The following is a 17587-nucleotide window of genomic DNA, read 5'->3' as shown; positions in this document are numbered from 1 at the left end:
CTTTCTATAGAGACAAGCCATGTTGTGTGTGGGGAAATGTGTGCATGTGACCTGCTTAGAGACAGGCAAACTACTGGTATCAAGCAGCACTAGGCACTAGGAGTATCCTCAGTACCACCATCAGCAGTATTGCACAGGCATTTCCAATTCAACACTGATACCCTGTTCAACCTGCTGCAGGTGCACTTGTTGCAGCCCTGCCTCCATGTACTCCTCCAATTCCTGGTCACATGCCTGCTAGTATTTTTCCTTTCTCAGCAAAGCATTGGTAAATGTGGTGAGCTTAATCTGAGACTGCAGGAAGGCGCTAATGGAAGCCTTTTGTCTGGGCCAAAATCACTTTGGTCCAGCTGGCTCCTGCAGAGATAACATTACCAAGGTAATGGGGTAAATGTAGGAAAAAATACTGCCCCACCTTACACAAAATTCCCTGAATTTCTCTCTTCTAAAACTTTAAGAGAAACTTGATGGTACTGTGATTCTGTTATTTTTGGTATCTGCCTCATGTAAGATTTGACATTATTGCCACCAGAAACTTTGCCTCCTTGTTGTATATCCTGGGTCAGCAGTGAATCATTCAGACACAACCCAGCAGCAAACAACAGCTTTCATATCAATAGCAACACACTATTCAATCAATAGCTAAGCTCTTAAGTAACATTTAGCTGAAATCTAAACTGGAATTGAATCCTAAATTCTGGTCTTCCAAACTAGAAACTGAAGAAAAAATACAGAAGGAAAAATGCAATTCAGAAAATATTTTATTGAGTACAATACCATTTCATTGTAGGCTTTATAAAACACTGCCAACCTCTCTGAGGTTGAATACAGCTTGGGCAGGTGCACAAGGAGTGGGAGAGAGGGACAGCATCTGCAAATTTTCATGCAAAAGGCATAATATGGGATATTTGCATCCAGATGATACCTTGTTATAGTGCCCAAGTCTGCACTAGCTCACCAGAAAATAAATGAATGAATTCACATTTAAATTTTATAAAGGATTGTAGCAAGTTCAAATTTACTGGGTGTTGCCATTGCACATTCAACAACTAAACTCAAGGTCATGAAACAAAAATCAGTATCTTGGATTGAAAGTACTGTGAGAAGCCTTGTGTGAAAACTGGATTAACTCTAACTCCAGAAACTGATGGCGAACAACACATCATAACCACTGTAGATAAGGACAACTGCAGTTTTTACCAATGTACCAACATCTATTTTCCATTTTTAGCAGATGAAAAACAAGGCAATTTCCTGGAATTTGGGTTAATCCCACAACAAACATCTCATCAAGACCTGGCATCGTTGTTCTTGGAAGGAGATTAAACAAATAGTAGTCCATAGGCAATCTGCAGTTGCACAAAGCAACTGAAAACTCATAGAAAGCAGCCTTAAGTAGGGGACAAATGTAGAAATATTTATATGAAAGAAGTTCCTGCTTACTGGAATGTAGACCAACTAATTTTTCTGGTGTGTTCATTTTCAGCGATGGTAAAGCATAAATGCGCTATGAAATGTAGGAACAGTCAAAAGCAGCCTTGAAAAAGTCTCTATATTGCTTAAATTCTCTCAACCATACCTCTTTATGAAGTATACATACATTCAGAGACTGGAAGTTTTCAGGTTGACCGTATTTCTACAGCTAACTGTATTTTATGAGCTGGTCCCCACATAATCTTTAAAATTCTTCCATGAAACCTGCACTGTACTGCCAAAGAATTGAGGAGCACTTGTTATAACAGTGAATATGAATGTTAAGTACAGCAGTTAATATATCAAATTACACAGAGACATCCATTGTCCTTTGGGTGTGCATTTCCCAACACGTGTAAGTACCAACACTTTGACAGGAAATAATTTCATAAAGCAGGATTGAACAATTTGTTAGCTACAACAGTATTTGCAAAAGGAAAAGAAATTATTAATCTTTAAGAAAAATGGAAAGGTAAAATTTAGCATATTCATTAGCAATTAGAGAAAATAGTCCAGGAAGGCCAAAGTATTCAAATAATTCAGAAATGTTCTGTCGAAATGAATTTCTTATTTATTAAAAAGACAACACATTCTCAAGAGAGCACCTTCTGCAATGAAATAATTTAGTTTCTTCATATAGACACATCATACACAATGTTAACAACCATGAAAAACAATACAAAATGCTTTCAAATTTAACAAGTAGAAAAATATAACTAGTATATATGGCAATTGTGAATCTAATACTGTACAGAAGTATTTATGGATTTTACAAATAAATAATAGCTTAAATGCCCTTTTTAAATCTTCTAGCTGTACACTGGAACATAGGTTCTGAAGCTTACCACTAACTTGCCACAAATGTGTGCCAGTCAAATGTTCTGCCCACAAGCTCAAAAAACTTCTTGTTGGGCTCATGGAAATATTCCTGCAGTTTCTCCAGTAACCGGGTGTCCACTTGCGGGTGTGCTCGTCCTTTGGACTCGTGCAAACAGCGCTCTCTACCACCGTCCCTCAGGCAGTAGAACCCCTTAGTTTTATTGAAGTAAAAGTTTGAAGCATTTATCTGTGGTGATAACTTCAGAAATCTCTCTACCTTTTCTATTTCTGGAAAGGGATCTTTGATTAGTCTGTCCCCATCTACAATGTGGATATGATCGAGAGGAAAATACTTCAGCCAGTTCTGCATGTGAATGTAGTATAAGCTTCTGTTTATTGCCTTGTAGTCCACATTGAGTTCACCATTTTTTATCAGGAATTGCTCAATGGATGGGTACGGCTTGTGCTTCTGCATGTGGTTGTAGAACACTTGGGTATAATCTGACAGCACTCTCTCGCTTGGGTCTCTTAAAATAAGGAGTAGTCTCATGGATTGGTTCATGTTATAAACTCTTTCAGGCACTTTAGGTGATGTGAAATACGCTGGAGTTTTTTCCACGGTGATCTGATGGGGATACGAGAATGGCATTTGATTAATATACCACTGCAATCCATTCCTGTAATGGTCTTCCCAGTCAAAGAAGTGAACTTCACTTTCTGCGGCTGCAATATCTGGATGGAGACTCAACATTTCTAACAAAGCCCTTGTTCCACCTTTTCTCACTCCAATAATAATAGTCTGTGGCAGCTGCTGACATGATCCATTAGAATGAATGTTTTCCTTGAAGTCATTTTTCTGAGATGTTTTCTTTAAAAGCTCTCTCTGAACAGACTGAGAAGAAGTCTCAGCATTTGAATTTATAGCTGGTCTGGAAGGCACTATCTGAGGTTGAACAATAAGCAACACAGCTCCCAGCAGAAAAGCTGCCATGACAGAAGTTCTTAGTCTGGTTTCACTCAACTAGGTGATAGGGCATAGAGCAATTTCCACCAAGAACAACCCTTAAAAGTGGTTTTTGTTTTGCTGAGCAAATGTGTTTTTCTCAAGCAAAAACTTTGCTGAAAGAGGGAAAAGAAAAAGCACGTTATTTTATATCCAGGCACACTGCAAATTATCTTTTTCTGTTCAAAGCTGAACAAACTTTAGCTTTCCCAACTCCAGGCTCATAGATAATTTAGTGCAATTAAATGTTTTAAAAGACAGGCATGTGCAACGATGCCATAAGAAAATTATTTCCTGACATCAAGAGACATGAATATTATGAATCTTTCATTTGCACACAGGGTGTTATTAGTTATTATTTTTTAAAAATCTGATTTCCTTCGAGTTGAACCACAATCATAAAAGAATTGTTTTTTTAGTCTACAAGAACAGATTTGTCTAAGAAACAAAACATAAAAAGGAAAAGGTGTGAAGGGGACCAAAAGAGCATGCCTAAAAGCTGAGTGTCTTGTAGGATGTCTGGGAATTACAGCCTCTCAAAGAATCATGTAACAGCAACCTTAGAAATCAAACCTCCTGGGAAAAACGCTAATGCAATGTAGATAGAACTGTCCAACATGAGAAGGCAACACCATCCTGGGCAGGAATTAGGAAGAGCTCTAGATAAATAGCACACCAAGGAAAAGTTGAATTTTGTGTAATTTTTAAGTGAAGTTAACTTTTGCTTTGTGCTTACTTGTTTCTAAGGATAAAATAGGTGGCTTGCACACTGGCCCTGCAAAGAAGTGAGATAATAAAACCATAGACTATAGTATGACTGAATCAAAAAAACACTAGAATACCTGTGGTTCCCAACTCCATACTCAGGAAAGAAAATGCACAATGGGTACTTCTGAAGGTCATTTCAAGAGTTAGCCAGCAAGCTGCTGTGATGTAAAGAACTAAGTTTAGGCTTTATCAAAAGACTACTAAATACCACCACTGAACACCCTTTAAAGGTCAGGGTATTTTTAACACAATGTTTGAAGTGAAATTGTAATGGTTTCACACATAGTAGAGCTATTAGATTGTTGCAGTATGAGCAGGCTGTGTACACAAGCTCCCTGAATTACAACGTCTTCCAAAGACTTTATAACCTCAGTGAAGGGCTGGTGTGGATTTCAGTATTTGCTAACTCCACTTAGAAGCAGAGGCCATGACAGCCGAGTACCTGACTGCTTTGCCTTAGCAGGCTACTGTAATTATGAATTTAAGCCTGGAACAGCACATACTGTGCCAGTTAACAAGGGCTGAAATATGAAATTACATATGAACAACCTGAGGAAATGCAAGGGCTAGGTTTTGGAAATTCTCCAGAGAATGTGAAAAGGAACTAATGACTTTTCCACAATAACCTAAGTCCCAGTGCAACAAGGACTAATGATGTGTTTCTAAGTAATCTAAAGTTCTGTTTGATAGCTTTGCATTTACAGAGGTCGTGACTCCATCCTGAACGGAACAGGTCTGCTTCCTGATGTTTTCTACTGATTATCACTTATTTGCTTTCCCTTTTTCCATTTTTAACGGGCTACCAGGCAGCAATATTGTTCGGAAGCAGAAATTAAGGCTGCGAAGAAAGAGAAGCAAAGTGTCATGATGTGAAGTTAAGAGAGGGCCTCCTTGTATGCCCACAGGCTTTGAGCTTATGGGCATACCTTGTCTCAGGCTATTCTGTAATGTCTGATGTGAGGCAATTCTGCAGAGGAATTTGGTTTTTTCCCATTTTTGGCCACTGTTAAGTTTTCTCTGTCTGGAAGAGTTCCATTTCATCTGTCATCATTAGTCTTCTGATCTCTTTCCCTGTCCCCACCATTCCTCCTATTCATTCTCAGCTTAATCTAAATCACTTTTAACAAGAAATAGTATTAACAGCCCCACAGTGTGGCTGTTGATGGAGGAAGACACTGGGTGACAGAAAATTCGATGTAGGTAAATTCCCTGAGCTTTGCTGCCACAATATTCAGCAGCAATGGGAGCACAGGATACAGCACCAGCCAGATTGGATCAGCGACTGATGGGCAGCTCAGTACACAAGAACAACAAAACATCAACTCTGCTGAATTTTAAGGTCACAGATTAAAAGGAATAGCCACTTACTTCACAGTATATTTTAAGTCACTGGCTCCATAAATAGTAAGCCGGAGCAGTTGTCTTAACACCTTATTGGAAAAGCATAATAGGATTCTAGCAAGGAACAGGTTGAACTGTGTGGAAAGAAGTGAATTTAAAGCCTTCTGGTAGGAACACTTATTTCTTAATAGTCAGGTTGAAATATGCTATGCTAGCAGCCAAGTTCTCTAACAGACTATCTCTGGAAAAATTAAATTTTAGCTGCTGGTCTCAGTGACAGCACACCACTGGATTGGAAAGGGGGGGGGGGTGGTTTTTTTTTTTCCTGCTGTTGTTGGGGGATTTTTAGGGTGTTTTGTTTTCTCTTTGAAAAAGAAAATTAATGCTATATATTAATTCATTCGGATTCTTAATTTGTAACTCATAGTTTGCATACGAGTCAGTCACCAACTTTTTTATTCAAGCCTTCCTGTAGCTGACTATAGCATAGGAACTTTTGAGAAAAAGACATAGGAAGGTGTCTCTTCATTCTAGCTCTACTCTTGTCTTAGCCAGCATCTTTGAAATCAGAATACGTGGGATATTACAGGTGTGGTACCAGGGGCCCCACCTCAGGCAGGCTTTTGAGTCTCAGTGGAGCTCTGCCTCAATTGTCTTCCATTGTTAAAGACTTCTGTAGGGCACAGCTTTTTCTAAATACACAAAAGCAACTGTTTCCTGTTGCAATATGAAATCCCATTGTAACATTGGAATATCTTTTGTTTCAGACATACAGAACTTCATTGTTCCTCCTCAGCTATTTGTTCAGGTGCACATCCTCCACTGCAGAACACCTCTACTGTACTGATAGCATTTATTTTATGCACTTCCAAAAAACCACATCAGTAACTATGCCATTCAGAGTACCTATACGCTATTGTTGTTTTGTTTTCAAGTAATAGAGCTTTGTCTGCCTTTTCTTTCCATTCTATTTTGTTTCTCACAAACTGTATAGGCCTGATATCTAGATCAATTATTTTGTTTTGTTAGATTAATGCAACACAAAGGACATGACTGTGCCTCTAAATTCAGCATAAAATACACAATGTGTGAGAAGAGTGGTCTTCAGGAATAAAGCAGCATGTAAATGGGTTGTCATTCAGCTCTTATGTCCTACATTCTCTTTAATGCTTTAGGTCAATCTGTAGTTTGCTGTCTAGAATTACAGTGGTTTATATAAAATGATGCAATTGTGTATTCCATAGCTTTATAATTTGTGGGTCTGAAAAACTCTTTCAACAATAAGAAGCATGCACTGAGGAGTTTAAAGCAGGCACTTTGCCAAGCTACTTTTCTGCTTTAAGAATTCTCTTCACTGCATCCACAAGTCATGCAGAGCATATATGACTTCACTTCATGACCCTGTGTTCCAGATTAGTTCAAAAACTTTAACTGACAGCCATTACTTTTGTATTTGCTACAACTAAATGAGCAAGTTGTAAAAGAAACACAGTTTATGTTAAATGGTGCTTTGAAGATTATACCAAGACTTTTCAAAAACTCTGATTGCTTTTGCTTAATCTTTTCTTCAGCTTTCTCCAATTAATTAGTGAAATGTGCCATCCTGTTTATTTAACCAGATTCAATATGGACTTTATTATTAAAGCCTATTCAACAGTAATAGTAACTTGGAAATAAATAGAAAATTTAATCAGTAAATGCAGAATGACGGCCAGAGGCTGCCATATGTCATTGACTTTTAAGCCTGTTTCAGTACTCTTTGAAACATGTATCACTATTTTGTAATTTCTGATATTTCTTACTATTCTACAAAGGTATTTCTATGCCTCTATATGTGTGTCACCAGTGACACTGCCTAAACCATCTAGATTATACAGACTTCTTAGTTTAATATGCATTAACAAAATAAGGTAGTTTTTTCCTAAAGTGATAACTTAATTTTTGCTGGGAATTGGATAGGGTTAGATTTAGCTTTGAACTTTCACAAGAGCCTCTGAGTCAGCTGCCCAAGTGGTAGGAAGAGGCATAAGAAGTGTCTGTAGGGCAGTCAGTAAGCATCAGGCAGAGTCATACCTCACAAAAAAAAGCCCACAGCAACACACTGAGAGATTCAGCAGAGCTAACGGGACCCAGGTACCAGCAGGACAGTCACTAGGAGAGGTAAGACATCATCCTTTCCATAAGCATGCAAATGACTTCACCTTCATTAAAGAGAAGTAGTGTTTTCCTGGCTCTTTAGGGACTGTGGACAAACAGGTTAAGTTTCAGATAGCCTCATTTTATTTCCTCGCAGAACTGAATCCCTTCACTGGAGAGATCTCTGCACAGCCATCTAAAAATACAGTCTGGACTGAATGAGAACTATACTTCACTTGCTGAAGTTTGTCTGTAGAGGGAGATTAGAGCTGAAAATCTGAGCAAGACAGTCTGTTCCCATAAAGAATACTTAGTTTTGCTGATGTGATAGAACCTCAGGACAATTTGTGGACTATATTTTCCCTTGCACATATTTGGGTACAGAGTACTGCAAAATATAAGACTAACATTGCTGGTTAAACCAAGCTGTGCAGTACAGCCCACACATCTGCTATGCTGGCTTCTTCTCTTAGTGAAAAAAATTCCCCTAACTTAGATAACCAACTTCCTAAACTGATAAAGACTCAGTGTTCTGAACATTTGTATTCAGTGATGTGCTTTAAAAAAACCCAACTAGAGCAATTGCAGTGTACTTGAAATCCTTCAAGAACTCATTGATATGAACAGTATATCCTCTAATAGTAGACTCTGTCCACCACAAGATGTATTGCTTAGTTGTTTATATTAGTTCAAGTGCCACTTTGTACTCTGGTAACATAAAAATTCCCAGTAAAGCTATCACTTAAAGCTCAGCCAAGAGCAGGAAAAGATAGGGAGCAGGTTTTTGGGTTTTTTAAATTTAATTCAAATTACGAAATGTTTTTTCTTAAAAATATATTCTGCATTTTTTTTTACTTTTATCTATTAAACTGTATCACAATGCCCTCTCTATGAAGAAATTCTTCCTATACTTCCAACTGCATACACTTGTGGTTTTTAAACCCATTTTAACAAAAGTTTTACACAACATTTGCCAATGAAATGCTTGAATTCTAGTTTCCAGTAATTAACTACAAATAAAATACTTTCCTACATTAGTGAGTGCTATGGGGATAGGTGGAAGGAAAGAGGTAAGTAAAGGAAATAGAACTACATACTACTGAAGGTCTCCAAAACCATAAACTATTGATCACATCATGAAATATCAAAAGTTATTTGCACATTGAGCCATGAAACTACATGCAACTGTATAAACCTGTCCCACAGTGCCTAGATGATATGTACATTTCCCAAATTACATAAAAACTGCTGCACAACCAGCAAAGATTAAATCATGGCTTTAACTTTTATAGTCAGATGTTAAGAAATCTAATAATAATTTCAGTGCTGTTAAGATGAGATACTGTCTATCAGCACTAAAACTTCAGAAATACACTTTAAAAGGCTGTTAAATTTTGGGAAGGGGAAATTCACAAAATGAGAAAGGCTGACTTGGTAGGAAGTATTTTTGGCTGAAATCTGCTGCATTTCTGCACCTGCTGTGATAAATAGAGTTTATGCAAATTAGATAGGCCACCAGTTCATGACTTCCAAAGGAGTTCGGCTCCAGTGTGAGCAGTAAGGTAGCAAATTTACAATAGACTATGGTTATATATGACATGCTCTCTTTCTTAAGGCCAGAAGGGATCATTCTAATCTTTCATGGCAAGAGATCATAAAAAGTGTTAGAAAATACCCTAGATTTCAGAGAACCTCATGCAGGTTAAAAAAAAAAAATGGGACATTACACCAGAATAAAAATAACTTGAAAAGCTCAGGATGCACAGAATTTTTTTTTTTTTTGTACTGAACAGTACTATGGAATCTCCTTAACCCCTTTTACCAATTTTTTAAAATACCTGTCAGGATTCAGTTTTGTAAAGAGGGTACACTGTACCACTACCTCCTCTACCCCCTCCATAAATCCAAATGCTCAATTCAAAATCCAGAAATTGCTCCCCACCCCACTTTCCAAGCAAAATGGGCCACATTCTAATTAGGAAGCAGAAATCTACTGCACAGTTAATAGAGCTGCTTCCTAATTCATCAAAGCTGTCCCCAAGAAAACAGCATGTGTGAAAAGATGGCTCTGCCCTGTCTTGCCCCCTCTCAGGACAAAGGCTCACCTTAACTGGATGTATTAAAATAGGGAACACAGGAGACTAATCAATCCCATTTTCATTTCCTCTGCCAGGCAATTTCTTGCCTCTTACACAGGGATGTAAGCCCTGTTTCAAATACCAGTAATTTACAGCAAAAATAAAAACAACAACAAAAATCTCCACACCTCAAAATATTAATTTAGTTCATATTCTGAGTAGATTTCTGTATCTTCCACTCTCCTGCCTTCAGAATAACATTGGAGCAGGGTGAATACTGGTGAGGTCATCACTGTATTAGACTCAGCTAAACCAATCAATTTACTGAGCAAAGCTCTACACAGTGACCTGGAGGGAACCCTCCTGTTCTGGAGTGACAAATGAGATGACCAGCAGGATCTCCCATCTTGGTCTGCCTTAGCATACTGCAGTTTTGTTTTTCTCATTATCAAAAGTTTTCATGGAAATCCATCAGCTCTGACATGTTTTTGCGTTCTGATATCTTATGCGATGTGAGTGGCATTTCTGGATGAGGGAAGGGAGAGATCCCAGGTTAGTAAGACTAATAAAACATTTTTTTATTTCCTCTAATAAAAAGCAGAAGAGTTGTATTTATTGTACCTACATGCATGTATTAGAAAGTGTTTTCCACACATTCTGGTTTTCTGTAATGCCTGTGCAAGCATATGGCTAGTTCAGAGCAACCAAGGTAGTATCCTGACAAGGAAAGGGACACAGATGGGAACCTGGCAATCCTCAGGCTGGAATTTGCTCTGTCAAATTAGGGTCTCTCCACTGCAACAAACAGCTGGCCTTGCTTCAGATGCATAACCTTCCTGCTGACCTACCAGAGGTAATTTTGGTTATGTAGTATCAAAACCCGCTGCGTTTTTGAAAGAGGAGAAAAAAAGAGGGTGGGTCCTGAAAGGATGGATGTGCAAGAGAGAGCTGAAGTTGATGCCAGTGACTGTGCTCTTACTGAGAGGTGCTCGTTTCTGAGCATTGTGAGAAATTCACTTATTCAAGAGTGCAACAAATGCTGGCAGATGTAAATTGCAGCAGTTATTATACTTATACTTACAAATTAGGGTTGATAGCCAGAGAATATATATATTCACCAAAATGAATGTGTTCTACTATGTTCCATTTGCCATACATACTGCAGAGGCTCTCTCTCAGTGGGAGTGGGCACTGCATGGGATCTCTCACGCCAGAAAGATGCTCCCTGCAGACATTCTATCCCCGTGCCATTCAAGCATGATATTACTGGAACTTCACAGGTATTTTTTCTTTCCACACCAAAATCCAAAGAGGAACAGTCTTGAGACTGGGAAAGCCCTTAACCCACTACACTGACAGAGAAAGGAAGGAGAATAATGTACTTTAATTCCCAGCCAGCTGAGATGATTGAACTGCCTGTACTCAGCTGTGTGCCCCCTCCTGATCTTTTGAATTTCTGGCTGGAAGATGAGACCAAATCCAAACTCTTCCATCTGAAGGCTACCACCCGTCCCTCTCGGCATCCTTTTACCCCCACAAGACTTGAACTGCACACACCTTTATCCTAGCAAAGCACACCGAGAACTGCAGTAACCAAGCCTTTGCTGTAGTGCTTTAAGGTGCCAGTCCTTCAGAACAGAAACGAGCTCGAATCAAGGCTTTGTGCCCTCCTGCCAAGCCCCAAGGACCACTGTGCCCCCAGCCCTATGCCGCTCGCAGGTTCTAGCTCAGCACGCTGCATCCCGCCGGCTCCAGCATTATGTGAGGAGCGAGCGGATCGAAGATGCTCAGCAGAGCTTTTGCGAGTGTTCTCCCGTCAGGCAGGCGCCTCGCTTCCAGAGCCCCACCACTCTGCCCTTACTTGCGCTTGTTATTTTGCCACAGGAGAAAGAAGATGAAGAAAGTGCCCAGAAGCCGCACCTGGCCAGGTGCTGCCGAGCACTTTGCTTTTCCCCGCAGCTTTCTCTCCTATCCCCACGGGCAGCGCTGCCTCCCAGAGCCTGGCTCCGTGAGTCCGGAGGGCTGAGGCAGCTCGGCGCGTCCCTGCCGAGGCTGGGCACAGCTCTCCGGTACCGCCGGGCCGGGCAGTCGCTCCGCAGCCCCACAGCGGCGCTCTCCTGCCGCGGCCGCGGGGCTCCCACCTGCCGGCAGCAGGTGCCGGGCAGGCGGCGGCGCCGGGCGGCAGCGCCAGCGCTCCCCGGGGCCGGCAGAGCCCACCCACGGCCGCCGGCACCCTCGCCCACCCCGAACTTCCCACACGGGCACGGCAGCGCCCGGCCCGGCGCGCCGCTCCCCTCCGCGGCACCCGCCTCACTCACCGCCGGGGCGCGGGGCCGGGGGGCAGCGCTCGCCCCGCTCTTCCATGGGCGCCCGCGGGTGGCAGCGGCGGCGTCCGGGGCAGCGCGCCCGGCGGCGGCGTGCAGGGGCTGCGGGGGGCTGCGAGCGCCCGCTGTCGCCCGCCTCGCCCGGCCGGCAGCGCCGCAGCCCGAGCCTGGCGCCGGCTCGTTTGTAGGGCCCCGCCCGGGCCGCGTCACGGGCAGGCCCCGCCCGGCCCGCGGGCTGCGAGCGCCGCGCCGGGTGCGGGCTGCGAGGCGGCGGCCCCTGAGCCCGGGTGTGCGGGCCCGCGACACAGGACTGTGTGCTAACAGGGAGTTCGCCCAGATAATGCCACAGGTCCGGGGAAAGGAACGGCTGTGCGCAGCAAACGCACCTGCCCCGCCTCCATAAAATCCTGGAATATCTTTAACTGGAAGGGACGCACAAGGATCAGTCCAGAAGGGACGCACAAGGATCAAGGAGTTCCAAGTCCTTCGATTGCCTCCTTCCTGTACTTATAAAAATACCACCCATGCGAGGCTGCATGAATAACAGACTTATAGTACTTGTATTTACTTCTTCTACTTCTTGTTTACTTTCTTGGGACTTTACAAAATGGCTCTGATTTTTTTTTTTTCTTCCTGAAATGCTTTCTGTTTAGCCAGATGAATTTGAAGCAGTATGGATGTCTGAAATGACTGAAATACTGTTCCTTAAGGGCAGTGGGGAAAAGAACTTCTGGGGATTTAAGTCCTAAGATTAATTTATTGAAATAGATCTTTATTTACCATAAACTGAACTGGTTTTTTTTTTAAAGACAAAATGAGTTTAAACTGGCATTAACACACTGCATCCATTATTTCAAGTGCCAAACTCTTGAAATTTACAAAATTTCAATGTGAGCAAAATACAGACCCAAATAAATTTTAAAAATAAAATTAAGTTCTCAGTTGATTTTGATAAATTCCTTGTAGTTTAACAAATCTGACACAGGTAGGGTATTCCCAAACAAAGTCTATTAGCACTGGTTGTACACAGGTCGTAGGGTTTTTGCCTGAAGTGATGAAGTGAAGACAATTCTGTCAGGACTCTGGGATGTATCTCATCAAGTTCCACAAAGCTGTGTGGTGGTGACAAATGTGATCTGTACTTACAGTGGGAGGTACTTTGTTCCCCCAGTCCCCATCCTACTGTCCATCCATGACAGAAGAGTGGGAAAAGGTTGCCATTGAAGCTGAGGCAAAAAAGTGTTTTTTTCAATCTCCTCATCCATGGAGCAGTGTTGTTTATCAGGTGGTTACACCTTCCTGACCCTCTCAGCAGGGCTGTATCTTCTTTAACCACGGGCTATGGCCTGCTCACACCTCATTTACTCCCTGGAGTGCTGGGCTGTGGGAATGTTGGGTCTCACTTACTCACTCCACCAAAACTCAGCTTAGTGCATTAGTGTTATGCACAAATATTCATGTTGTAAGTTTTCTTATATCCTTTACCTTCAGCCTTGGCCTGCACTGATAACAGGAGGCAAAGCTACCAATTATGAAACTCTGCTTTCTAAGCATGACTTCTGTTGGGGGAAGCAGAACAAAGATGATGTGTTTATAAAAGTATCACCAGCAATTTCAAGTGGTTTAGAGGAAGTAGCTGTGTTTGTGGAGTTATTTTGTTTACAACCATTTACCTCCAGCCTTGAAATATGTAACAGAACATCTGAGGAGTGAAAAGTACTCAATTATGTTTTTAAAAGAGTACTGCCAAGTAGAATTTTGTTAAAGGTTTTCAAGAAACAAATGTAAGTACTTAAGGAAAAATAGGATGGTATAACTATAAATGTATTTTATTTTATGGTTTTGCATATTTAACATGCTTTCTGTATTTAAGTGTACTATATCATTGCAGTGTGGTTGCTTTAGCACCAAGAGATATGTACAAATACTTTACTTTTAATGTTTCAAAATAGAGCATTTCACAAGAGCGTTTACTGAAAAAGCCCCAAAACAATAATACTGTCTTTTTACTTTGTATTTTTATACATTTCCATATGTTTTACTGTAAATCTGAGAGTCTAGTAGAGAAATACATTAATTTGTGATTAGCCTTGCTGTTTAACACTGATATGCATGTCATGAATGTGGGTTTTGATTGTCTTGGAAACAGGTTAAAACAAAAAACTTAAATGTTGTTCAGCTATAGACCTGCATAGTTCAGTCATAAGGGATCACTGTTTCTTCCATGTGATCTATAGATCAGATATCATAATACTCATTTCATTTTTAATACCCAGTCTTGATATAAAAGAATCAAAAGATGAAAAAATCATCATTTCTTTATTGTTCCAATCATGAACTATCTTTGGTGTCAAAATAATAACAGAAAGCATCTGTGTACCCTTTTATCTGAAGGTATCTAAGGGTAACTTCAAGCCACTGTTTTATATTATCACCTTCCCAGGTAGATTAAAGATATGTTTTGCCCAAAAACATACTTTCTTATTCTAATTAGGTCATTTCTCAGTATTCTTTTTCCTTTTTAATAAGCTAAACAAAGTGATCTCTTGCAGCGTCTCACAGATAGGCTCAAGAAAGTTTAGATTTAATTACTTTTCTTCACTTTTCACAAGATCTCATCAGTGAGTACAATACTGATGCTAAATATTGACAATGGAAGCATTTCCACAATGCTTTGATAACGAATCCCAATTGCCAATAAGGTTTCAAGATTTACTGGTTGTGCAGTTCTTAAGGTATTTCAAGTACATTTCATTGTTATGTAATCCTTACTTTTTAAATTCAGATGTTCCAAGCCACTAAATCTGGTGCCTTATGAGAGTATTTTGCCTTCACACTTCTCTTTATCAAGCAAATTTGTAATTTCCTCAAAGGAGATTTATTTGACATGATGGTGGTAGTTTCTCTTCAACTGTGGGTAAAGTGGTAAGAGAGAGTGACATTGAGTCAACAGTGCCATATTTTTATTTTGCTAATTGATTAATGAGTAATGTAGAAAAAGGAAATGAGACTTCTTAAAGCCAAAGGAATGAGAAAGGAAATGAAAACAACATTGCCAATACTTATTTATGCTTCCCTCAATAGTCCAAAAATGAAGATGTGAGAAATGGGGTTACCAAAGTTCTAGCACATCCTGAATGACTGACATGTGCCATACAGGCAAAAGGAAGGCTGTTCTGCCCAAAGATTAAATTAAATGTGAGAGCCTGCTTAGAGGAAAAACTCTGCTGAAGGAGATAGCAAATGATTCAGAGCCAAGACTGACTACTTTGGGGATTGAGCTGAGGACAGGAGCCGTGTTGGAGACAGGAGGGCAGCAGAGGTGGGATGGCTGCACAGCAGGGAAGGAGAAGGTGGTGACTCACTGGAAGCAATGTTCCTCCCAGGACAGACCCCAGGGCCTCTCAGCCAGCCCTGGAGGTGGCTTTACTGCTGGCTCAGCCCTGAGCTGGCTGAAGCAGCTCCCAGTACAGCCTGGGGAGCATTGGATTCGTGCTATCATAAGCATCAGAGGGATCTGAAAACTTTATTTCAAACACTGTGCTTCTCACAATAGGTGTATTGGAGATGCGGAGGTGGAAAGTAGCTGAAGGAGCAAAGACATGAAAATTTTTTAATAGAAGAAGTAGTTAGAGCTTTCTCTGTACGGTCTATGTTGGAGCTACCTGTTACGCAACAAAATTCACATTTGTCAGGTTGAAATAATGCAGATATGACTTAAGAATTCAGACTCACAGGTTTCTATTTTGTCACCAGGGAATGCTCTAGGGAAATCAGGGAGGAATTAGTAGAGTTATCCAGTCAGCTAATGGAATTCGGGTGTAGAATTTTAAAATACAATTAAATAGGTATACATTGTAATGTTATTTTAAATTCAGGAAATAAAAGGTGTGTTACTTCAGGTCCAAAATTTACAGAAAATGTGTCTAACTTAGGGCAAGAGTGTAAGGACATGAATAAGGCACCATTTTGACTAGAAAAGCAAAGTGAAAAGGGTAGGAAAGTATGGAAAGAGGTTTGGGGTTGGGAGTGTAATGCTATAAGCCAGCCTTTGCACAGGTGAAGTACCTCTGAGGAGAAGAGCTGTCCATGAGGTGGAAAAAGCAGGTTGGTTGCTGACAGTAGAAGGCACAACTGAAATAGAGAAACAAACTATGGGAATGAGACTAGTTCTGAATGCGTAGCAGCTTTGAACAAAAATGCAAAAGGCTAATCTGTAAACTTTTTGACAGCTGAGTTTGCTTGTCAAGTGTTCAGTGCTGTCAATAGCCAGTTCTACTTCCCAGAAGTAGTGATGGTACATTTAGAAATAGTAATATTGAGGAGATGTACTATTGTGGTCCAGGCTGGAAAGGAACTGTGTGAGAAGTACCAGACTAGTCTAGGTACAATACTGAAGGAGGTGCAAGGAAAATCTTAAAAGCCTAATTTCCTAAAAATATTTTCAGGGATGATTTAACTACAGAGAATGAGTGAGAGCTTGCAGTATAGATGAGCTTATGGTCGAAGTGAAGCATGCAGAGAGGAACCTTACAGTGAAAAGAGAGGACAAATGATAATTAAGTGTTAATATTGAACATTTCTAGAGAAATAAATAAAGGCCTAGTCTGAAGATCCCTCACAGCTATGCCTCATAGTTCAGTTTAGATTTTTATTTAAAATGACTCTGTGAAACATGCAGGGGTGCCATGGCCTTCTAATTCATTTTCTTTAGTCAAACATTCTCAGGTTGTTACTTGAAGCTCCAGGAGTTGAATATTGAGCATGGAGCTTTATACTGCTGTAAGAAAGAGGCCTGTCAAAATCCTGTAGTTCAGCATAAACTTTTAAGACTTTTCCTTTCCCTAACTGTAGTGTTGTTCACAATAAGAAACAGATTATCATTTGGTGACTCAAGACTCTGAATCATGGCTTTTACATGATCTGAAGAATGCTGGTTATAACAAAGTAAAGGAAGAAAAAGATTAGTGGTAACTTGAAAATGGATAAGATTTAAATTCCAGTTCCATGTCAGACTTGTCATAGCTTTGCAAGCAATTAAGACTCTTTCCTTGAGAATGTAGGGTACCCCTTTCAAGGTGTTGCTATATAAAGAGAAGTGAATAGGTACAAAATTATAATTTTTGCAATGTCATCTTCCCAAACAGCTGTGTGAGTCCTGCAGAGGTGCAGCTGCACAGGATTTCCCACCTTTCTGTTCTAGGTGACATCCTAAGTCTAGCAGAGCCTTGCAAAGGCAGCACAGCTTGCAGGTGCTGAAAAGGCAGGTACATGACTTTCCTCATCTTCACCTTGGTGCTGCTGGACTCAGGCAGCTGAGCTTGCTAAAGCAGGAGAAAACCACCAGCAAAGAGAATCTTTTCTTGATGGTTTTGTGCAAACTACCCTGAGAAGACTCCCTTGTGGTGAGAAAAAGTTAGGATCCATATTTTCAGTGGTACTTAGCCGCTTGATATTGGAAGGGAAAAGTCAAATGCTGTTATATCCATTGGAAATTGCTAGCAGCACACAGACCCTTTTGCTCAGAGCAGGTGACAGCAATCCATGCATCTGTGTCCTGCTGTGCAGATTCAAATCCAGAAAAAATGCTAAAGATGGTGGAAGGAAGCAGTGTAAACAACAGGTTGTCTTCCCATTTAAGCATT

At 40.6% G+C, this 17587-nt stretch overlaps 1 protein-coding gene across 2 annotated transcripts; it reads right to left on the bottom strand.

Annotated features, from left to right (window-relative positions):
• Positions 1-743: 743 nt before the first annotated feature.
• HS3ST1 (heparan sulfate-glucosamine 3-sulfotransferase 1) lies at positions 744-12028 on the bottom strand. 2 transcript variants are annotated; one of them, XM_059470781.1, is made up of 2 exons: positions 11937-12028; positions 744-3411 (listed from the first exon to the last, which is right to left on the bottom strand). In XM_059470781.1, the coding sequence occupies exon 2, from the start codon at positions 3281-3283 to the stop codon at positions 2321-2323; it is 963 nt and encodes a 320-aa protein (XP_059326764.1). In that variant the 5' UTR covers positions 3284-3411; positions 11937-12028; the 3' UTR covers positions 744-2320. The 2 variants fall into 2 exon arrangements, with proteins under 2 accessions (XP_059326764.1, XP_059326765.1); XM_059470782.1 differs by lacking the exon at positions 11937-12028 and adding an exon at positions 9807-11519 and having other exon boundaries at positions 744-4218.
• Between the last annotated feature and the right edge of the window lie 5559 nt (positions 12029-17587).

Source organism: Ammospiza nelsoni, chromosome 4 (genome assembly GCF_027579445.1).
Source record: "Ammospiza nelsoni isolate bAmmNel1 chromosome 4, bAmmNel1.pri, whole genome shotgun sequence".
NCBI lineage: Eukaryota > Metazoa > Chordata > Aves > Passeriformes > Passerellidae > Ammospiza > Ammospiza nelsoni.
The sequence above is the reverse complement of the archived record's forward strand: the minus strand, read 5'-3'. Positions and strand labels throughout refer to the sequence as shown.

What these genes read in the sequence shown, in the direction of transcription:
- HS3ST1 (XM_059470781.1), bottom strand. Translation starts at nt 3,283, where the DNA reads ATGGCAGCTTTTCTGCTGGGAGCTGTGTTGCTTATTGTTCAACCTCAG.